The following is a 24226-nucleotide window of genomic DNA, read 5'->3' as shown; positions in this document are numbered from 1 at the left end:
AAAAACTAAGTACCTTGCTAAAGCCCTTATTTTTAGAGCTTTGGGTCAAGAAATTCTGGGGTGAAGTGTCAAAAATCCACCCATCCAAAGACCCTTCCATGACTGCTGCAGAAATTCAGTTCAGACAGTAGAGATGATGCAGTTTGGTGCGTTTTACAGTTGCTTTTTATTGTCCCATTAATTAAGGGGATAATTTTCATGGCAGAAGAGTAAGAGGCTGTAAACTGCTTTTGTGGGCAATTAAAGGTTGAAGTGCAGAAATAATTTGAGAGTACAATTCAGTATTGAGAAACAATCCATGCAACAGAGGGGAAAAATCCAAACCCAAAAGACAGAAATCCTGATTTCATATTAGGCTTAAAGAGGCTGGCATTAGCGTCTGGGCTATCAGTAGCTTAAATGAGTAAGGTTTTGAGGACCGAGGCAAAAGAAAACAAAGCAGTAGTGGACCAGGCTGTGTTTCAGAGGAGCATGTTCCCGTGTTGCAGCCTGCAATCTTGTCCCCCAAGCATTTGGGTTGGGCATCAGATCCAGCCGCTCCCAACTACAGGCACAAGCCCTAAACCTGCGAGTGACAAGCTCATGCTCTGGGGACTACAGACAAACTGCCAGTCAGGAAAGCAGTTCCTGCATGATGATTGCACCATGGAGAAATCAGAGCCACAATAAAAAAAGTCAGTTTTAATGATCAGTCAACTATGTGTGTCATCTCCCCTGGCTCCAGCAGAATTCCCTCCTTACCTCTGGCAATAATTGCAATGCCATGTGTGGAAAGGTGACGTCATCTCAAAAGAGACTATGAATGGGAAACAGCGATGCTCGTTTCCCCGGCTCTGGAGCATGGCAGAGGCCGGCAGAGCTGGGGCTGGGCTCCGGGCAAGCCCAGGGCTCCGTGGCTCAGAGGCACAAAGGCAGCCTTCTGGAAGAACTTCATGATTTCTGAAATAACAGCACCAAAACTAAGCCTTTTAAGAAAATGCTTTTATTTTTTGTTGAGTTGTCATGTTCCAGCAAAAATATTTTTCCAATCAGTTAATTATTTTTTTAAGGCCTTTTTCTTAATTATTTTTAGGTTCCAATTATTTTTAAGGCTCCTACCAGCTATTCCAGAGAGGAATAGCCAGGAGAGCAGGGCTACAGTCCTTCTGCAGACAATTCCCATGCTTTCCTAGCACTACAGGCAACAGAACCCAGTTAGGAAGAAACGGGAGAACTCGTGTACCATTGTGTGAGCGTATCTCCAGCTCAGAGAGGCAAAGCAGGACTCTTTTTTTTTTTTTTTTTTTTTGCCTCAGAGAGGCAATTCTCAGTAACAAGTTTTGGGTATCTATAGGCCCACTGTGGAAAAGGACTTTTTTTCCTGGTTGCATTTGAAAGTTTCCTTCTTAGTCTCCAGGCCCCAGCTCACTGTCCAATCACCAACATAATCCCAAAGAAATCTCACTGGTTAAGGCAGTTCTTTCTCACACTTTCCAGTTTGCAAGATAGAAGACAGCATTTATAGTACCCCATGGCAATCCCCCACTGCTCTCGGACCATGCTAGATTATTATTTTTTTTTTTTACATTTACAAAAAAAAGTAAACTTTGCTACATTAGGTGCAATGCATCAAAATTAGCTTTCTGTGATATGCATGGATAAAGACTAAAATCAAACTCTTCAAATCGTGAAAATGAGTATTTTACTCCAACAGGAAAGGCAGAACACCGTTTGTATATGTTGGCCACATGTATCATTTAACACAGGACTTACATAGGTTTCATAGTCATACCTTTGGCTTCAATGGAGATGTGCCTACTTAAAGCAGGGTATGTTTGCTTCTGACTTCTCTTTGTAGGTAAAAACATGTAAGAAATTATGAATAGAGTATGAGCAGGAAGGGGACCGGTGGCCAGCAGAGCTTCAAGGGAACGTGAGCATCTCACTTCACAAATTACAGGTGCTGGCAGGAACTCCCTCTTTCTTACCCTGTGCCCCAACACCCCCGTGGCCACTTGAAAAGTGGGAGTGTTGGCAAACCTACGTTTTTCCAAGGTTGTATAGATAAACTATTCAGGAAATGAAGGGGGGGTGTGATGGGTGACTGTGCCATCAAACCTATTAAAGGTTCAACTTGCCACCTAAGTACATATTGAACACGTGACTAAAACATCTGGGGCTTTTCTATTATTAGTCTCCTCACGAGTGAATTTATAAGGTTCTGAGAGATTCTGTGATGGATGCTGCTCAAGGAGCGCAACGCACACAGACAGACAGATCATCTGCACACGTGCGATATCATTTATGGAAGTTTTTTCCAAGAACTGTAAAGACCCCCCTCGGTTAATGACATTGTTCAATCTTCTTCCATTTCTTCATAGATTCAGGGTAGAAAAGTATTCCCTTCCCCCTTTGGCACTTGTTACTAGAGGCATCCTGATAATCAGACTAGTCTTGGGACCAATTTTCAACTCCTAACAGCTCAGTAAACTAAAATGCTTAGGCAATTTATTCTCTGTATATTGTCAGTTAGGTAACACTTGATTTCTCATTCCACGACTGCATTTTATTGTTTTAAACTGAAATTCAGCATGTGTGTTTCCAACAGATTATCTCCATAATCACTTTCTTTTTGCTATGGAAATGATCTGAAAATTGTTCTTTGGTACAAGAGAAGAGTTCACAAGGCCACACTGTACAAAAGCTGGAATCGTGCAATTATCATTTGTAAAGAGAAACTGTTATCAAAGTAACTGCAGGGGACACCTCCAGGACTCCTCTTAGAGTCAGGAAATTTGAAACATATATTTCTCTAACATGAATTTCACTCCAAACCCTTCTGAATAATTCATGAGAGCTGATTTAATGTCATAGTTAAGTCTGGCACTCAGGACAGAGATCGGGGGCTTCTGCTGCAGATGTGAACGATTTCACCAGTTCCTTTGGGGTCCGGGGGGGACAGAGCTGGGATCTCATCTCTAGGAGGGTTTTGTTACCCAGGTACCTTTGATCCGGGCAAGTCCCTTCCCTGTGACAGGCAGGGTTGCAGGGAAGGGCTGGGGTGGACGTGAGTACCTTCCTTATTTCTGTCTCGGGCTGCCTGCTGGGGAGGCAGGAAGATAAAGGGGAGCGGGAGTCCCCGTCCCCCTGCCTCCCTCTAGCCCCCACCAGTGCTAATGGCAATCGGAACCAGAGCCTCTGCTTTTCTTAAGCACCAGTTACCCACACTGGCAAATAACAGGTGTCTGTCCTTTAGAAGAAGGCGGCACCTTGAGATGAGAAAACGCCATTTTGTTCTTCATTCACTAAATGAGCAGAGCTAGAAATTGCTGGAAAATGGTAGTTTACAAAGCACTAAAAGGAAGACCTGCAGTTTGGTGTATGACCAATACTGAAAGCGTGAGTCAGGTTTCAAGTATCATCTACAGGCAGGCAAATTAGCTGAAGGGATGCTCCTTTCTTGTACTTATAGTCGCAAAAGTGAAGGGGTCAGAAGCAGCCCTGCCCTGAGGGCTCACTTCACCAACACAACTGCTGCTGCCAAATTCCTGCTCTCTCCCAACTTTGGGTGAGTTGGAGAACTAAATCCATGAGGGAGACCCCTCCCTGGCTCTGGAGACTTTTTGAGCAAAGCTGACTTCTACAAACTCAGGATTTCACCCCACAGGGCTTGGGTATGTTACTGTGCTAAAACTGTTCAGGACTCACATTCCCATTACGCAGTGTAGCCTGAAGACCAAATGCCATTTGATGTTGCCAGATTTATGGAAGAGGACATGAGGAAATGGAAAACAACCATTTTATAGGACCTACCAGCATTTAATCGCAAAGCTTTTCTCTAATGCCAGGTGCTCCTTCTTTTTACAGACAGCAAAACTAACATGTATGTATTTTGACCAAGGTCAGCAAGTGGCAAAATACTTAGGTTTTGTTAATTCCCAGAGGCCATACTCCTCTCCTATAAGAACAGGGTGCTGATGCACAGAACCATACTGCCAAGTCACTGAGCAGTATTGAACGTAATTGTATTTGGTTTTATAATACAACAAGGCTGAGGTGCTGTCACTGGTAACTCAGATGTAAAAACAGTAAGTTGCAATACAAAACTACAACAGTTTTATCCCTGGCAATCTCATTTTGCTCAAATGGAACAATCATGAATACTTATTAATTACTCTCTGTGTACTATGCAAGATTTTATATTTAAATGGGAGTCATGGGTGGTTATTAGTTAAAGATATTCAAAAGCCAAAAAGTTGTCTTTAAGACACTTGAGGAAGCGGGGAAAACACAACTGTGACATGAGATGGGTCCTTTCCACACACCTTTTTCTAAAGCCTCTGTATTTTTCAAATTTTAATCATTGCCTAATGCTATAGATGACACCTACTGGGCAAATGAAAGCCTGGCACATAGAGCATTCCAGAGCCTTCTGAACACTTGGTTATTTCCTGAAATTGCTGACAAGAATGAATCCTCTCCACCCTCTGCAATAAGATTGTGTTGCACCCTTTACACAGACAGACAATTTGTAACTGCTGAGATTTTGGCCAGAAGTACAAACCCTCAACTTGCTAGAACCTACGGGATAAAAAGTGGCTCTGTGTTTGCAGAGGAGGAGATGCCTAAATTGTTCTCCTGAGACTATTAATTTTACTGAAGTCTAAATAGTCCCTCTGTTTCATTTGCTTTGTACAGAATCAAAAAGACCAGAGCATTAGGGAAAATACTACTTTTTTTACCACTGGTTAATTTTCTTTTGCTTTGCAGGCAGCTATGATAAATATATATATATATATATATATATAAAAACATATAACTGTTACCAATCAAGTGTTAAACCATGAAATAGCACTGCGTTAAGAGTTCATCAAATACAAGCGATATTAATGGCATAGTCAGAAGAAAATACTGATAATTCTACCTTTATATTGGCTAATTATTCGCATATCTACAAAACAGACTTTCAATGTGTAAAACTGGTATTAGGTATATTATCCAAGTTGTTACTCTTACTGCTTTCTAGAGAAACTGATTTGAAGAGCAACTCAATCAACTCAAACTACAAAAGTATGCAGCCCAAACATCAGGGGTACTCTTCACAAAGTTAGTCTATATTCTGTACTATGCACTTACTGATAGAACTCCACTGATGAAAATTCCAAGCATCCAGAGGAAAAAAACCATTACTGCTCCCAATTTGAACTTATAAGAAAAAAAACCCTTCCACACACTTTGCATGTGCAGATACAGTGATTAACTGCATATATTAGATATTTGCAAGCATAATTAGTTAGCTGTCTGCACAACTCAAATTATCCAGGAAACACTTTATTCTCCATGGTAATTGCAAACCTGATGTGTCACAACTGCTCACATCTTTTTGTGTAAAACAAGGCACTTAAATATATGGAAGAAGAGTTTAGAAATTTTAGTACCTTCAAAATTAATTCCACCTTTATTAACTTAATAGGGAAATTTCTAACAAACTTGTATTCAAATTAAAAAAAAAAAAACCAACAAAAAAAACAACAAAGGAAGAAAGCTGTATATTCAGGAGTGGTCCAGAACTTTGCTCTGCTCATGCAAAAAATAGTGCCACATAGTAAGGTCTCCAGAATCCCAAAGAAATGACAGACTGGCAACATAGTGTCATGATTTTTTTGAACATACCAGGTTTTGTCAGCTGCTCAAGTTTAATAAGTGGATTCACTTTGACCTATTGGCCTTTGAATGTTCACGTACATATGCTCCCCCATGTGATGAGAATATATGGGGCTGTGTGCTTCTCTCAAAATCTTTGGTATTTAGAAAGCTACATAAACTTTACTCTGTATTGAATGTTTTCTTTGCAAGAGAGAGACCTGAATTAAAAGCTCCCACCAGCTGAAGCATGGAGACCTTCCCCTCAGGCAGCCAGACTCCCTTTTCCTGTCTGGAAGCATTAAGGCAGGATCTCATCAGGCACTGTTCGGGAGTTGAATATATTCGTGTAGAAATCTATCAGTAGTTCAGTGAAGAGATTCAGAGGTACCAGAGCACTCAGGGAAGTTGTTCCTTTCGATGGCCATATCAAATTCAAGCCAAAGACACAGGCCAAGCTGGATGCTGTCATTCTGTTATATATGCTCTCCTGTGAAACCTGGAAAAACATAGATATGAATAGGTATATGTAGACATGTGTCTCAGCGAGTGAGGACAAGATGCCATCCTGTATTGATGAATCAATGATGAGAGCAGACCCTGGTCACAGGTACATCACCGGCTCCTTAACAGCCTCAGGGCTGACTCTGCAGCCTAGAGCTACAGGGCCACCACTAGAGTCTGTGTCCCTCAGGTACAAGACAAGATGTTAATAAGTCAAGCAAAAAGGCTGAATTGTTTCCTTATGCTAGGAAAATTGTTTTCAATCCTTCTACACGGAATCTGTTGTTATCTCTGCTGGGGAGCAGGGAAGTACAGCATAAGCAAACAGCTATCCCATCTGCTTCAGTAGTAAGTCCTCTATAGAATAAACCTCGAGGACTTCTAAAGTTGTTTGCAAGGGTTTAGAAGGATTTTTTTTTTCTCCCACTGGACTTCACTTCCAAGTGCCTCTATATCCACCCAATTCCTCTGAAGCAATGGAAGTGAAAATGTGCCGTAGGTAAAATGCACAGCACTGAAATCTGCTCTGTGCCTCGATGATGTGTCCTACTTCTATCTGTGGATGTGAGCCCAGAACTAGGTAGAAGGAGTATTTTTTTTTTTCTCTGTGTGAGCTTGACAGGGAATTTCTGTGTGTTTTGCTCTCCTGCATAGTATGTCTGGTATCTAAAGCCAATATGGTCTGGGTGTCCTATCTGAAAAGTTCTCTGTTATTGTAAAGAGCTAGCAAGCTGAAAGTTCTCTTGGTTCCTCCTGACCCAGGTAACTCAGCCAGCTCTTCTCAGGCTGATGGTTGCAGTTGTTCATCCATAATCCGTCATGGGAAGACCACGTAGTCACAAACTGTGATGTACAGGTTACCCTGAAGCTGTCATCTCAGAACAGAACAAGGAATTACTGGGCAAAATCCCCCACGCATTCTTCCTGCTACAATTTCAAGTGGAATAGGAAAGCAAAAAAATCCTACTTCTCAGTGTCTCTCCGTTTCTGTTTTGCCATAAAGCCTCCTGAAAAGGCAGCTCTGTAGTGCTATGAAAAGCCTGAGGGCACTGAAGGAAAATCTAAGAAACTTCATGATCATGGGAACACTTCCTAGCGTATGATAAACTCCAGTTGCCCTCTGCCTGGTAATACACGTTTCATTCCCATAAATCTCCTACAGCACCGCCTCCTCCTCAGTGTTTTACCTAGCAAGGAGCCTATTTGCTCAGCCATCAGGGGATATAATGCCCTTTAGACATGTGCACAGGATGGAAGTCTTTTCCTTCAGGGACATGAAGAAGCACTTATGTGCCCAAAAGCACAAAATCTTCCTTACCATATTAATTTTTCCAATAATAGGTAGTATTTTTCCCTCCAATATTTGCCTTACCCTTCTGGGACATCAGAGCTACCGCGTTGCTACTTCTGCTGCAAACATTAAAGGGCTTCAATTGTTTTTAAGGTCATGAAGCAGGCCTGGATAAAGGAAGGTACTGGTGCCGTACCACCTTTTCAAAGGACTGACTTCACAGCTTGAGAATAAAAAGTCATCAGGTTAAACAGCAATGCCTGCTTCATGACCTTGTGCAAAACATCATTCTTTCTAGAGCATGAACCTTGTATACATGGTTGTATACATGGTATACATGTTGACCTTCACATACTGCTCCCAATGCACTATTTAACTACACAGAAAAAACAACAAGCCCAAATTGTTCTTTTAATCTGCTTCAGATGAAACCAGCTCAAATGAGTTCATTATACTACGGCAATGCAGCAAAAGCTAAACTACTTTCCAAAATAACCGATGAGGGAAAATGGTTAGGACAACGATGAGTACCCTTGTTAACAAAGAGACATAGACCGAGGTATTACCCTGAAGGTGGCTGTTTGGACACTAGTAAATATAACAAGGTTAAGGACTGCATCCTGGCCCTTGGATCAAGTGGCTACATCCAAACTATGTAAAGCTGTACACATGAAACCCCTGAGGATTGAGAACAAATTATTTTTTGGTGTTTCTTTCAGTTGAAGGTCTGTAAAATAACGTGAAAGCTACAGTCTATCACACTGTGTTTTCTACAGCACAAAATCAAAGATAGGTGCTGTATATCTCGAGGAAGGTACCTTAAGTGCATACAGGGCAGGTACCCTGTGATAGCACAGAAGCACGTGGTATAGTACTGGAGGACAGTGGATGATGGAAGGAGCCAAACCTGTTGCCGTTGTCTTCTCCTGGTTTGGGGAGTGTTTCCTGACACGCTCCATCTCACAACACATGTATAGGTGCTGTCTTCAAGTGCTAGTCAAAACACACCCAACTCAACCTAACCACTGCCTTTGAAGGCAAATGTTTCAGCTCAAAGTAACACCACTACAACTTGCTGGTAGAGCTAGATCTACTTTTTCTCTTTAGGCCAACTATTTCAAAGAATGTTTTTAACTCCAGGATGAAACCATCTCTTCCCACACGCCACCACTCCGTGAACCTTCCAAGGAGACAGTCAATATTGAAATGATCAACAAAAATACCCATGATACAGCTTCTCCCCTGAGAGAGAAAATCTTTAAGATAAAATGAAATATTTTATCATCTGAGGTAGAGCTACACTAAGCCTTATCTGGGAGTCATAAATGAAGCCGACACTTAGGAATTCAAGGAAGACATGACACGGCACATTGCTTCACTCCAAACTGCACAGCAATCACTTCCTCAGCAGATCCAAGAAAAAGCGTGCTGCTGAACCCAGCTGTCTCCACAACAATCTCTGCCGGCTCACCAAGCTGCAGTAAGGAAGCCTCGTCACACCAGTGGCTTTATGCCTCCCTGAGGGGATCAGGCTTCACACCATCTCAACCCCCTCACTACCCCAATGCCAGATTTCTTTCGCGAATGACACAGGCAGATCCACCTCATCTACACCATCATCACAAGGAGCTTTCTTACACATTTTCTTAATTAAAACATTTCTTAATGTTTTCTTACAACATTAGACCATGTAAGGGCAGCATGCAGTCAGCCAAACCCTTTATGGGCTGCCCTTCTATAAGTAACTGCACCCCAAAGCTACATTCTATCTAAGAAATACAAATGACATATTTAGCATTTGGACTAATTTCCTTGACTCCTCCTTTGAGTCCCTCACAAAGTTAGCAACCACAAAGGTAGTAACCATTGTCTCTGTTTCAACTGAAAATATACTCGCTCTGTCAATTTGACAAGCTAATAAAAGAAAATTCTCCAAGGACCTAGGCTGTATCTTTGAAGGAATCATCTGAACATCACAGAAGAGTATTGCAACAAAGAGCTACACAGCTCCAGTTTGTTGGGTTTTCCCCCCTTTCATTGAAACACGTATAGAAAAATCATTAAGTAATGACAGCCTGTACTGAAAGAAGTCCACTAGAAAGATAAAAACTTGTACATTGCAAATAACCACTGAAGATTTAGTGCCACATCAACAAATGCAAAATATACATTCTTCACTATCCCAGAATAAACATCCAGCTCACCCCAGCAAAATTGTAATGACTTTTGGATTCCTCATACTTGCATCCCAGCACTCTCATGGATACTGCAGGAGTGAAACTAAACAGCCACTACACTACCTAATGAACTTAAACAGTGAAATACAGAGGGTAGAAACAGCGAATTACCATCCCATTTTAAAAATATCAGGACATCACCATCTCTTTGGTTCCTCAGACGCAATGCTGAAAGGAACTCTACAAAACATTTTCAAAAGAAAATGTCTAGATATTAAAACGCCCCCACAAACTGACTGGGAATGTGTGTCTATCCCCCACTCAGCTGCTTTGCAGACATGCCAACTGCTTGTATCTGCTCCATGAGGCTTAGTCATCTAATCCTTCCCAACATGCCCCATCATCTCCAGCCACCCCCAAGCTTTGCTGGTGCTAATTACACTTTTCAATTGGATAAGTGATTGAGACAAAACATTAATTCAGAGCTTTTTTTTTTTTTTTCCCAGCTTAGCTTTAACATGTTGTTGTTTCAGTTACAGATCTGAAGCATAGTCCATGGGGCCCAAAACCTTACCCATTTTTTCTAGAGTTTTGAGTTTGGCAGGTTTTTGCAATGGTTCTTTCAGTCAGCTGAGTCACCCTTCCCCTGCATCAGGCATAAGCAGCAGCGAGAGAAACTGTGTAAGCATAGAGAGGGGGCTGTATCACCTGGTACCAAAACCAAAAACATGGTTATGAAAACACAATCTAAATTATATTATTGCCTCTACAAACTTTCCTGTCTGTGTAGCCTTTGACTGTTACAGAAAACTACAATTATAGTTTTCTACTAAATGGTTTCTGGCCCTCATCAGAGCTGGGTAACTGTAGCCCTCAGAGTGACTTGCCAAGGAATTTGCAAGAAGACTTCTTTCAGCCCTTTAAGTTCACATGTGCATTCACAAACCCCCTTCACTGCACAAGCAACACAGGCGGAACACAAATGCTTATGCACACTCATCTCTTGTGAGATAAGCTGAGCAAGTATGGACACTTTTTACGGGTATAATTCAGGGACTGATTTGTGAAAACTGGCCTTTGTTTTCCCTCTTGCTCCAATTCTGCCTAGGGACCTCGGTCCACTGCAGTTTCAAGAGGACCCTGCACATCCCTCTCTAGCGGCCAGATGCACTGCAAAGTGGAGATGGGCAGTTTATACCTTTCACAGTACACTGCGCTCATTACTGGCAAAATCACTGTTAATCTAAGGTTAAAGGAATTGGACCTATTTTTGAAATTCAAATCTGTTACTTCTGTAGGATTTGCACTGTCTTGCTGCAGCACCCTTGGACTAGAAGGAGCTGTTTCATTAAAGTAAGTGGGTTGAGACTGCAAAGAAAATCGGGATTCCCCCCCCCCCCCCCCCCCCCTCTTCTTCCACAAGCCTGTATCAAACTTAGAGTGTTCAAAACCTGTATCTAGTGATTACAATTCATCCCACTTCATGAAATTACCACAAGTACCTCTTGCACTACTCAAGGCTGAGCTCAAGGAAGAATTAAATTGCCTCTTATATGTAAGAAGGTTGATGCTTGCAGGTAAAAAACAGGATTATTGGTAGAGCAGTCTGTTAAAGTTTGAATTGTGGCAGCTTGTGCAGCACACCAATCTGCAAGAAATAGAAATCTCTACCTCCTAGATTGTTTCATGTTCCCTTGACTTTTCCAAATGCAAATATTCCCTGAGACATTAAGGATGAAAAGGCATGGATCAGCAAAAATTGCAGATCTGAGCACTAGTATCAACTTGACGTTGTGCTTTACGTAACAAGGCATTATCAAAAATAATGCTGTGTTCTGCTGCCTGATTACAGAAGACACTATGTAGTACTTTTGCACACCTCATTAACACCTCAAATGCTCAGCTCTTAAGAAGCGTGTTGAGATGGTGCATCTATTATTGGAACAAAGTCACTTATACAATTCATAACACTGAGGAGAGGTATCAGTTACTGAAATAATAGCAAATGACATGAGGATTTCCTTAACAGCATTAGAGTTCAGCTATGCAACAGTAAATGAACACGTGGGTATTACAGGAACCTTGCAAGTGCTGTCTGAGTGAGGGCTGTATCAATGTGTTTCCTTTAATCTTGCTTTTATCTGGTGTTTTGTAGAAAAAGGGGATTAAATGTACCTGTTTCTGAAATCTGCTACTGGCTAGAATATGGCAAACATAATTTTAGCCCCAGAACAGTTACTGAGGGCTAATTCCTCCACTAGTAAAAAATCAGCATCGTTCCACACACATGATTGCTTTGGTGGGCTCTTAGGACTTCTGAAGGCTAGATCACTTCATTTAGGTGTCAGCTTATACCATGACCCTCAATTTTAGGCACCTGGGTCTGAAAAATGCAATCTGGAAAAGGCAATGCATTGGATAAGGCAGAAAGGAGGGAAATTTACAATCCAATTACTATCTTTTTCCTGCACATAAACCGGCAACCAAAGGATGTCACTAGGCTGACTGTTGAACTATCTTCCCCAAACCCTAACGTTTGTGGGGTTACAAAATATGGGTTTAAAAAATCAGCAAATCAAAAAGTAGGATAAAAGACACATGATTTCATTTACCCTGAAGCATACCAAAAACCCTGGCAAAATGGCATGTTTGAAGTTTTTCTTTTAACACTGTAGTAAATTACAGAAAGAAAGGCTATTTTAAACAGGAAAATGTTACTTTTAAGATTTAAATATAAAATGTTTTGCTGATTGTTGTTCTAAAGCTCATTAATATTTATATAATTTTCTAAAATGACACTAATTTATTCGGTATTTTAGTTGCCCAAGATTCATACTTTGGATAAAAAAGGTGATTTCACCTACTTCTTCTCTGGCACTGAAAATGACACAACTGCTATTCTCAGGCTTTTTTTTCACTCCAAAATAAGAAAAAACCTCATCCAACCTAAATCAATAATAACGTACATTTGTGAATGTGGAGTGGAGGGGACAGGACTTTGAAATATTCCAGTGCAGGCATAGTTCCACTTAAATTTACACAGTGGTTTCATTACATCTAAACATGGTTTACACAAGGTGAAAGGATGGCCAGACCACTGACTCTTATTATAGACCTGAAGGGTTCTGTATCCTGAGTTCAGTCCACTGGCAAGTACCGCACAACAACCTCGCCGTACTTTTCAAACCATTCAGTTTTGGGGTTTGTGGAGATGTTAAATGTACAATTAACAAGAAAAGATTTAGAATGAAAAGACCAGCACTATTTTGGAAATTTTGCCCATACTCACCATATGGAGAAAGCATATCAGATATTTCAGAACAACATAATTGTGTTCAGGAAGTTCTTGGATGATTTGTTTACATCTGGTGACTCGTAAACTGCTCTCCACACCTGCAATGTCAAAGTCAGTCTTAACTCCAAAACATCAAAATATTACCAAAAAATAATACCTTATTTATATCTGCTGGAATTACTTTTGATAGCCACCTGTAAAACTGACCACAAAATTCAGCTCTATTAACCTCCATGACCACAGTAACAGTTAGGGTTATCCCTTTGAATGTCCCTATCTTATATCTGGCTAAGACTAACTTGCAGAGTATTCTTCGTTCAGTGAAATAGCCAAAATAATTTATTTGCTAGAGAGGACTTCCAAAGGTTTTGATTTGAATACCATTACCTCTCCACACACTGAATCCAGACATCTACTTTTTATGCTCTGATTTTATTCTTCCTGAGACAGTCCTGCCCAAAATGCTCTTTTGGCACCCTACTAACCTTAAAAACACTTTTGTGATTTCGCAGGCAACTATTCTATCTTGGCAAAAAATTTATGTGATGGCCACTTGGGTGTATAAGAATAGATGAACCTAAGCAGGTTCATTAACTCATTTCTACAGATGGGCAAAACCAAAACCAGACCCCAAAGCCCTCACATCGTCCAGACAGTCTGGGTGAGAATTACACTAACACTGAATTATATTTCAAATGCTGTACCAAGTGACTTTATTTTTTTTTTCCTCGAATACTGTAATTATTTTAGTGCTGGAAGTTTAACACCAATTTGGAGAAAGGTCTGATGATTACAATCATGCCTGACCTAAGCAGCCCATTTATGCTGATTTTTGTCTGTATTTGTTGCATTTCTCTCTCCGTCTCCCTGACTTAGCTAGAGGTGTGCATAAGTACATGTGCATGCACAAAATTCCAGCATGTTAAATGTTCCCTTAAGCTGTGAATTAAATACATGAAGCTATACCGTGGTGAGTTGTGCTGACATTTTTCCTACTGCAAAGCTATGAGTTCCTGTAAAACACAATAATCTGAGTCCCAAGAAATTTTTTGTCAGCCTTCTGCAGAGTAAATAATGCAGGAAGCGTAGCAATATTGGGTAAAGGAACTCCTGTTAGCATTTTCCATGACCAAAGAAGACATTCTTTTACAATTACAAGCTTCAAGGTTTTATTAATTTTTTTAGTCAGTCACTCGGCTAATTTATTTTACAGCTCCCATCAACAGCACTATCATTTCAAGGTACTGTAAAGTAGAGATACTGCATTTCTGGTTTTGCAGGTTAAAAGATGTAATAGATACATCACACACTGCTCTGGTGTCTTCCAGAAGACAGAATGAGAATTTTCAAGTCATCCCAAGACAGCTGTCTGTGATCACACCTCTTTAAAGCTCCCTTCTGCACTGTATTCACGGAGAATATGCCTTTGCTACAGTCCAGCTTGGCTCTCAAGCCTAAGATCTTTAAAAATCAGGATATCACCACGGCATCAAGAAAAGACAGCAGACGTCACACTGCATAACAAGAAAGCCCAAGGAGAAATTCTCTTCAACTCCACTTCCCAACGTATTTTGTCAACATTTTAAAATGCCAGTAAACAAAAATAACATGGAATGAAAGTTTCACAGGCACTTTGCCAGGCAAAACCTCCCAGTGTTCCTAGGACAATACATTGTTCTCAGATTCTTTTCAGACTTGTCATTTTTCACTTAGCTCTACCAAAAAGTAATATCACGTCCAGAAAGTCAGCACAAGACTAATTCAGTAAAAATTTGCATTTATGCATCTTTTTTTTTTTTTTTCCAAATTTCCCCTATTCTTTCCCATTCTGAGGGACTATCCTTATTCCTTCCCATTTCTACTACCTTCCCGTGAACAGACCTGTCTTTCTCAGTGCCTTGAGGTATCTACTGTGTGAAGAGATGAATACTTCATTTGGAAGGTGGTGATCTACAGACTTGCAAATAGTAAAACAGTACAGAACTTCAGAGGATTCTTCACACGACTTGATTAAATTTTTAAATGGAAATACATGAATAAATTTAATGATATGAAACAGTATATGCAGATGCTAGCAACGGGCATATGGTATAAGAATTTTACCTAGAAAATTCTAGGTACAGTAAACCTGCTGGACTTCTACACTTTACAGTAGCAATTGAGATTTATCCCCAGCCTCAATTATTTTAGTGCCCTACCCCAAAAGCAAGTCATTATAGTGACATTATAGATAACCTACAGTTTGCAACAGCATCGAGCCATGATTACCAGAGATACGCTCATGGACTCTGTTGGAAGCTGTACTCCATTCAGATCTAACTTCCTCAAAATGCAGGTTTTGGAAAAACGTGTGCTTGTGACTGGAAGCTCTATGGGTTCCCTGCTACCTTGACTATAGCCTGGATGGCAAAATACCAGTCTCTACAAGTACTAGGTACTAACTCCCAGATATATGGGGATCTCAAATATTCAAACACCATGTATTAGGGGGCTGCCTTGCCAGCATTATAAGCTCCTAATTCCTGACAAAGGCCACATCATTAATGTTTTATAATTTATAGTTTCATGTGGTGCCAGACCTTTAGATGCAATGTCTTCTCATGGCTTGAGATCCTTTCTTCCCCAGTATATTATCCCATGGGAATAGTTGCAATAAAAACAATCCTCTCCCCATGAAAAAAGGAACAAAACACAATGCATACCATTGACCAGCTAAATTCTGCTTCCACAATTCTGCCAATCCTGCTGCTAAAACTAAAGTTGCTTCAACATAACTTGTTTCACTGAGACTGACTCAGTGCTGTGCCACGACATAAAAATGGAGTCCTGACAGTGAGAAGTCCAATCAAATTCTTAATAATACAGTATGACATATAGATAAATCAGTAAATCTTTAAAAAAGTAGAAAGGATCTTGGTAACCTTGACCACCTTGCTCTGGGGTACAGATTATGAGGTTGTCCCTCTGTGGCTACACTGAAGCACTAGTAATATCATATACCCACGACTGTGTCATGGTTAGCAAACAGCAGTGATCATGAATTAGCCAGGTCCAGTTCAACTTGCTGTATGAAGTTTTCTAAAACTTATTTATACTCACTGGTGATTCCAAGGATATGATCATAACACTCAAACGTTAGTAATGGCTGAGGGAGTTCCCTAAGGAAAGTCTTTAGGATAACAGCAGGAACATGGATATCATGATAATCATCAAAATTCACAGACTTGCCTAAAAGGAGAAAAAAGAAAAAAAGGTGTTCAAGCATACATTCTAATTTTTCTTTAAACTACTGCTTAAAAACTGTTTCATGCTACATTTTGGCTTTCTGCTGCTGGGAACTCCTGGCATTTTATTTTTGTATTTTCCGTAGAGTTTTATTAATCTTGCTATAAAAGATAGTCCCCATAAAGGCACTGCATAAAATGACTTCATAGGGAAGTCAGTGACTTTCAAGATTAGTTCACTACATTTCATAAATTATTAGGTATATTACTTTGCCATAACCCTGGAAAAACACCAGAGACAATATGACACATACACACTGTACTTTGTAACCACAGTAAAGCATGTAGATGCAATATGTTTATGAAAAAATAGATCATTTTTGACTCAAAACTTATCATTCATTAGCTGCTAAAGATTTTTGTAAGCTCTGGTCTGACATCAGCTGATGACCTGCTACTGTGTCCATTGCTATCTTTCAGGCTTCCGCACTAGTGTTCTTATTATTTTATGTTACAAATGGCTTTATGATTAACTAATTATAAAAAAGGCTAGCATTTCTGCTTCACTAACAAAACCATGATTAACAAAGCCCTCACACTATTACTGGCAACGGTATGATGACAGCTTACCCTGATTGTAGAGTTTCTGAACATCTTTGATAGTCTGGATGCTAGCTGACCTTCTGAAGAGGCCCTCTACTTGTAGTCCTGAAAAAATAATTAATGCAGGTCTCATCTGTAAAAGCTGTCACTCACTTCTTTTTCTCTACAGGTTCAGTTGAAAGCAGAACAGAGGAAGAAGGTTTGGGAACAAAGCTACACGATACACCTTTTTGGAAATAAAGTCCTTGAGAATAGAATGTAGGATCAAATCACGTTTCAACATTGTCTACAGCACTTCATTTAGCATGACTCATACAAATAATACCTTTCCTTAAGTGTTCTATGGTGTCTTGCCAACTATAATTTTTCTTTAAAAGTAGCCTTCAATTGCACCTGATGACATTGAAGCAGGAGGTTTAGATTTACCAGGCTGCTTATGTACCCACTCTCAATGCATGTACCTGCAAACTGAGCCCCAAACCACACTTGTAAATCTGCTGTCCTTCTCGCCTTAAACCTTTAGGAAGCTAAAGAGGGGTATTTGCGAAGATTACCCAAGCTCCCTCTTCTGCCAGTGGATGAGACAAGATCCTTTAGTCTGGGAAACATTTCATAGGATCTTTGGATGGAGGAACCTTTGGATTTCTTACCATTGGAGAGTTACTGGCCTCCACAGCTTAGAGGTAGTTTGGATCAGACCCTGGCTCTTTCCACCTCTCTCTGGAGTCAGTGGGACTTAACACTCTGCCTGCCCATAGTATTGTCAAATACCTGATTCTAGTCTTGAGGCAGTTCTGAAATATTTCTCATAAATCTCCTGAAGGGTATCTATCTAATTTTCTTTTATGTTGTGGACTAACTGAAATGTGACTTCAGCTGCAGAGGAAAAACGTCAATAAAATGCATCCACTCAAGGAACTAATTCAGACCACAGCTTTCCAGGTAAGTTATTTATCTGAATTATTATGCAAAACAGGGTGGAGACAAGAAGCATTACTTTTCTTAAGACTTGTGGTACTTCTTGATTTTGAGTTCGGTGAAATCCTCATTTGCCTCCCCCTTTCCTTCACTCCTGTTTGTGCTGCTCCTTCTACCCAGCAGGTAATGCAATTTGGCTCACATGTAGTCTGAATTGGAGATTTCTAGTGGAAGCAGAGTAATTTAAAATTTTAGCTTACGTGGGTCTGACAAGACATAAACGGTTGACATTTTCAGAAGGGTGGCAGACCACCCACTGACTTGGAGTGACCACTGTATATTTCTCTCTGTGAGTGTGGAAGATCAGATTAACTTTTTTATTGTCTCATGCTTATTTTTCAGCAGGTAAGTAGCCAGACTGAAATACATGTTTATGTATTTCAACTGAAGTACACAAGCGTTTATTTACATGATCAAGAATCTTTATGATGTTCTAGAAAAAGTTTGAGTCATACATTAATGAAAGATACTCAGTCATTCTTGTAAATTCATTCAGGTTGCATGCATATTTTATACATGAAAAAATACAAAATTCCTTAATGAACATTTCTTACAGAACAGCATTTAGTATCGTTCATATGAATTCAGACAAGTATACTAAAAGAACTGATAATGAACTATTGTAGTAAATTTTCATAAACACATTTCAGAGGCTTTTGCAAAGAAACCCAAACTCTACTTGAAAGTATTCCACTGACTAGACCTAAAGGCTTAACCGGAGTTTAACTGACTAGAGCTCCTAGTTACTTTCTAAGCATTTATGCCCTTGCCTGTTAAATTCAAGGTTGAACATTTAGCCCACGCACTCAGTTCTGGAAGGAGTATGACATCTCAAACTACAGTATCTAAGAGGAACATGTGTGGTTACTAAAGGACAAATGGACAATGATTACAATCTATTTGACCACTTGCTTTATTCCTGATCAGAGCATTTTTCAGTTGAATAAAGTTATGGTAAATAACATCACTGTAGTAAAATTGTTCCATTAGATTTATAGCGCAACCTGTCTAAAGACATGGGTTTGGAAGTGGCAGCTGTGAACAGGCTGTTGTGAACATGTCAAGGCATTACCCTCAGTGAACAAGAAAAACTATCATTTCCTGAGAATTTGTAAAATTTTATGCAGCCTGTCAGTGGACTAGAGGTTTTCTGTAGAAACAAGTCTCAGAAAATGGACATCATAAACGCTTGCAATTCAGTTTGCAGGAATTGGTTTAATAGTTAATGTTTTAATCTGATGTGAATCTCACTGTATAAATGACAGTGTAATAAATATAAATTTTTAAGATGTTTATGCCTTTATTGGCTAAGCTTTCAAGAGTCTAATTAAAAACATTAATCTGTAGCGTAGACAGCAGCTGTACTTGTCTGGCCCTGCATCCCATCAATGTTACTGTAATGGCACACAACGCTGAGCTCTTGCTGAATGTTTTTTGGAGGGGAAAAAGCAACTTTTACCCTCCGGTGCAGAAATCTGGGGAACAGGTGATACCCACGCTCCTTCCAGAATTCATTAACCGGGTCAGCTGAAACTGAATCAATATACAGGAGTTTGTTTGATCACAGGTGGCAACAAGCCAACTACCCAAGTAGGTCTCTCCAATCCTTCTTACATTTGTGGGCAACCGACCCAAGCGATATGCCACTAATGAAATGTAGGTTAGTGCAATTCTTAGGAAAAAAGAAAACACTATATTCTCTTTCTAAAGTAAAAAAAACCTGCAACAGCAAAAGAGCCCATCTTTTTTGTGTAAAAGATACCGAGACCATAATACATTTTATGAGAAAATAATATATTTTGTACCATTTTTAAATAAAGCGTGAGTCATAACTTCAGCCTACTGGTAAAGAGAAATACGAGTCAACAGCAATTATGCTATTGAAGGGGGAAAACAATGAGCCTGGGTACAGGCACAGCCCTTTTGCAATATATTTGTCTGACTTCTCTGACTTCTGTGACACATATGAACTGATAAGGATACTTTTTTTTAGAAGACTGTGAGTCTGTTGATTGCTCTCAGTGCTTCAGCAGGGCAGGGGAAAGCTACCTGAAAACATGATTTGAATGATGATGTTTCCCATGTCACACAACCTGAACAGCATTAGCATATGCCCCCAGCTGGGTCTCAAAATAAGGGATGGGGAAGAGGAAAGGGATCTGAACTCTCTCATTGGTTATTCCACTGCGATGGATAAACATGCAGCCTCAGACACAGTCAGGAAATACTTTCTCCAATCCTGTCTCTTCCTTTTTAGTCACTGGGGGGGAGGGTAAAACCAGTTCTTGAAACTACCATAATTAAGCTAACACAAGGTGCCCACATTAAAATAAAACCAATCACTTTGTCTTCTTTTTGCAGACAAAATACATGCCAGAGCCACTAGATTTATGTGATGAGGAAACAAAATTTCCTGAAGACAATCCTAGTTGGTACAGCTCAAAGAATCCATTTTTGTCCTTTAATTTTTTTTAAGTAAACAATTTAATTTTTGTCAGTAGTGTTCTTTAATCAAATCCCATTTACAGCATGACTCATGTCAGCTGTCTCTTTACAGAGAACTATTTTTTTTTGTGTGTGTGTACAAGTTGAACTATTTTGCCAATATTAGCATGGGTAATGCAGTCCATAGAGAACAGCAACCCTGGAGCACCAGTGCTTGCCAGAACACTGCTAGGGGTTGACTGACATGAGCATCTAGCCTGGGCTTTCCGGTTCTGATAAACACGCAGCTGCATGTCACTCACATATTCTATCAATGCTGCAGAGCCTCTACTGAGACCACTCAGCACAAACTGCTCCTTGCCCCTCACCAAAAAAAGCAGACATATATATAGAGAGATGAGTGGACTCTTGCTACCCTGCACTAAACTCTCCAGACCAAAAAGATCGAAACTTTATCTTAAATAGCAGTGCTATACAGTAAAACATAGTATGTGACCAGTGAAGGAGCCATCTGTATTCAATGGAAAGCGATTCTGCGATTGAGAACTTAACTGAGTAATTATTTAAATGTCAGTTATCATAAATGAAAACAGGCAGGCACTTCATTCCACATTGAAGTAAGATGGCATTTACCACAGTAGACAAAATTTCACAGTGCAATGACACAACTGTGTCACACTCCAAATTAATAAACTGTTGCTAAAAATACTTAAGTCCCTTCTACCCTCCCCCCCACCCCCCACCCCCCGATCAGTTGTCCCACAGGAAAGACACAGAAAATCAAAACTGATAAAGATAAATTAAAGCAACACATGCTGTCATGTTGCTGCAAACTTGTCAAAGAAAGAGATGAGAAAATTACATTCTTTTTCTTTCAATCATCCTTGATTTGAGGGTTGCTGGCATCAAAAATCTTTGTTAATTTGTCTGCTTTCAGAAGAGAAATAGCAAAGAGTGAGCATCTGAATTCCTTCTGTCCCAAATTGAGTTTGGAAATGTTTCTTTTGACTGGGGTCCTGCCAAGTCTCAGGAAGTGTCCGTCCTGATTTGGAAGCAGTTTTCATTAATAGAACTGATTTAGACATCTTCTTGCAGATTACCTAATTTTAGTAAGATTCCTTTTTTAAACTTAGGAGTAATTTATTTCTAATACAAGGACTGTTGAGTTTATAGCATATTTTGATTGTCCACCTTCAATGTAACATCTTAAATGCTCAAAGTGGTGGTAACTGTGAATTTTTATGCCCAAGACAAATTCAAGATTTATTTTTTTTAAAGCTAGACTACAGTACAAGTTTGAGGAGGAGACTGCATAGCCTTGCTTTCCCTTGTACTCTGTGCGAGGAATATATAACAAGTGACGTCTGCAGCTTGTAAAGATGATTTACACTGCAAGAAGGTACACAGCAGATCAAGGGCAGAAGAAGAAAGACGGGACAGTTCCAGTCATACTGAAAACCTGAAGAGCAGCAGCAAGAATGTAGAAGCATGCATCCTCCACAGAACCCACAGTATATTTGTGTCCTTGCAGTTTTGAACAGCGTAGTCTCTAGCCTTTGGATTTATGAATGAATATTCTCAGTTTACAGTTGGCACCTCTGAACATAATTTATTTACAATGCCTGAGCACCAAACCCACAAACTGTGCTTATTACAAGGTTCATTTTTATTTGATGGCACATGAACCAGTTTTGGGATTTATCTCATCTCCATGAACCCCAGGTAAAAACATTCACATGAAAACAAAAGAGCCAAGAACTCAGAAATGTTTATATGGCCAACGTCAAGCCTTCCCAGTGTTGCATTTTTAAGAGATATTTGATTGATCACAAGAAGTGGAGGCCAAAAGGCACTTGCTAAGCTGCAGCAATCCAAATATATTCAGAATGCATAACCATCCATCTCTACCCATTCTGACTTTCACCACCAGGATGTATTCATTCACATTAAAAAATGGAACCAAAACTTTCTCCATCAGCAAGATTTGTTGTGCTTCACGGAGGGGATGAAGAGGAAAGATTAATCACTGCTATTGAACAGATAAAGGACGGCTTTAGTTGTCATTATAATCATACCATGGGACATCTATTACTCTGGCATTAAACTTCTATAGCATGGTTATTACCATTGCATTTAGAAGTCTTAGTCATCACCCAGGACCTTCCTGTGGTACCACAAGACAACATCAAACAAACACTTTGTGCTGCAGAGCACTTGCAGTCAACAAAAGAGATGAGGTAAGAGAGAAACACTTGGCAACAGGGGCTACTGCGAGATAATTTTCCTATAGAAGACAGTTATCTTTTCTGCTTTATAGTTCTGTAGTGTGATTCCTTCACCGTGAGTTTATTATTCCATCACTTCTGAGCTGCTTCTGATCTCACATGGTCTCTTTAGTAATCAGTTCTCTATGCATTTTTATTTTTCTAAGCTGTTTCCTTATATGGTCACTCATTTACAGTCATTCTATAGAATGCAAATGTTACCAACTTTTGGAAATTTTAGTAATAATCCCAGCAGGTTAGTTTTGGTTTTAAACTGTTTAAAACATTGACAAGCACGTCTTTTATACCTTTAGGGATACACTCAAACATAAAATACATTAACAATAATAATCCTACCTATTTCAAATTGGTATTTTGCATAAGACCAATAAAAATGACAGCGTATCAATATTTGAGATAGGCTTGAGTAACACTCCTGCCCTTTGTAACTTATTTGACATCTTCATGCAGGTCTGAACACTGCGGTTTATACCCACCATAATGAATTAAACAAAAATTCCCTTAAAAGCTGTCACCTGACGTCCAGATGTTGGGGGTGGGGGTGTTGCAACAAAATATGCATTTTGCCATGCAGTTTTATTTTTAGTGTATATCAGTACTGCAGTATCAAACTGCACGTCAGAGTTTAAAAACTAAGGCAGCACGGTGAATTGTACTAATACTGACCTAAACAAACACCAAAACCACCTGCCACACACCAGCTAGCTTTAAATTTATCATGATACCTTATACCCAGTCTGTAACCTGCTTTTCTAGAAAAAACAGACACATAAGTAAAAGACATGAAAGGGAACTTCTGCTGTGACATCTTGTTAGGGTTTAAAAGCATAAATGCATTTCAGAATCCTAAAGTCTGTAACAGAGAAAACTACTCCGAAGGCCCCTCTCTGCCCTGCCAGTTTGGTGTGGGCAGCAGCTTCGTCACTTGCACAACCCCATCCCCGAGCATTATGGAAACCATACATACAAAGATGCATACTCCATAGCACAGCATTATTTACACACCTGGTTACCAGACCAGTTAGTTAGAAGTGACAGCCCCTGTTTACAGTCTCACTTCAGCACAAAATAGGTCACTGTGGACATGGGGACATATCAACTAGCGAAAGAAAATTACTACCCTGCGGCGTAAGTTGGGCTTCTTGGAGAAAAGAGCCTGTGAGCAAAGCATCAAGATCATTACCACCAAAGGAATGACAACAGGTTAGAAACACTTATGAATTGTTCTGACAAGACAGTGAATATTTAATTAAGCAAGGTAATTTCTCATGGCATGGTAGAGATAAGGTAGTACCCCCAAAAAAATAATAATAAAAAAAATTCTTATTTAGTGCAAGTGCAAGTCAAGCCTTGTGTTTATAAACTAGACAGATGAACAAGTTGTGGTTTTGAGGCTAAGCATGGGGAAAAAAATGTTCTCTGGTTTGCTGGTTGATGAACTGGTGATTTTACTCAGATACTCAGAACTCATTTTAGGAAATCAGTTTTTCCCTGTGAAGGTTAGCAGGAAATTAAGCACTTTTAAAATCCAGTATTAAAAACTCTAAAAACATTTTTCACTCTAAAGTGTAGCTCCTGTAGCCAGTGAAATGGCTTTCTCTTCCTTTCTTGAAAAATAACCTGAGAATTATTATAGAAATTAAGAAACAGTTTATTGTAATAGTGTCTGAGGCATCAGCCATAATAGATCTTGCTTGTATAATACAGACATAAAGGAATCTCTGCTTACAGCAGATTCTTTAGTCTCTGTTAAGGTACTGGGTGACTTACTAACTGGATCCAGTGAGAGTCATCTTGCTCAG

General features: G+C 39.7%; 1 protein-coding gene across 4 annotated transcripts in view; it reads right to left on the bottom strand.

The window, feature by feature from the left end:
- Nucleotides 1-24226, bottom strand: part of ARHGAP8 (Rho GTPase activating protein 8) — a 94447-nt gene that overhangs the window by 7103 nt on the left and 63118 nt on the right. For 3 of the 4 annotated variants that reach the window (XM_055807568.1, XM_055807567.1, XM_055807569.1), the window contains 4 exons: nt 16744-16821; nt 15989-16117; nt 12884-12987; nt 1567-6121 (listed from right to left, as the gene is read on the bottom strand). In XM_055807568.1, coding sequence (XP_055663543.1) covers nt 5924-6121; nt 12884-12987; nt 15989-16117; nt 16744-16821 — 509 coding nt within the window. In that variant the 3' untranslated portion in view covers nt 1567-5923. Of the gene's footprint in view, nt 1-1566; nt 6122-12883; nt 12988-15988; nt 16118-16743; nt 16822-24226 lie in introns of those variants that run through there. The other variant, XM_055807570.1, reaches the window with a different exon arrangement.

Source organism: Falco peregrinus, chromosome 6, assembly GCF_023634155.1.
Source record: "Falco peregrinus isolate bFalPer1 chromosome 6, bFalPer1.pri, whole genome shotgun sequence".
NCBI lineage: Eukaryota > Metazoa > Chordata > Aves > Falconiformes > Falconidae > Falco > Falco peregrinus.
The sequence above is the reverse complement of the archived record's forward strand: the minus strand, read 5'-3'. Positions and strand labels throughout refer to the sequence as shown.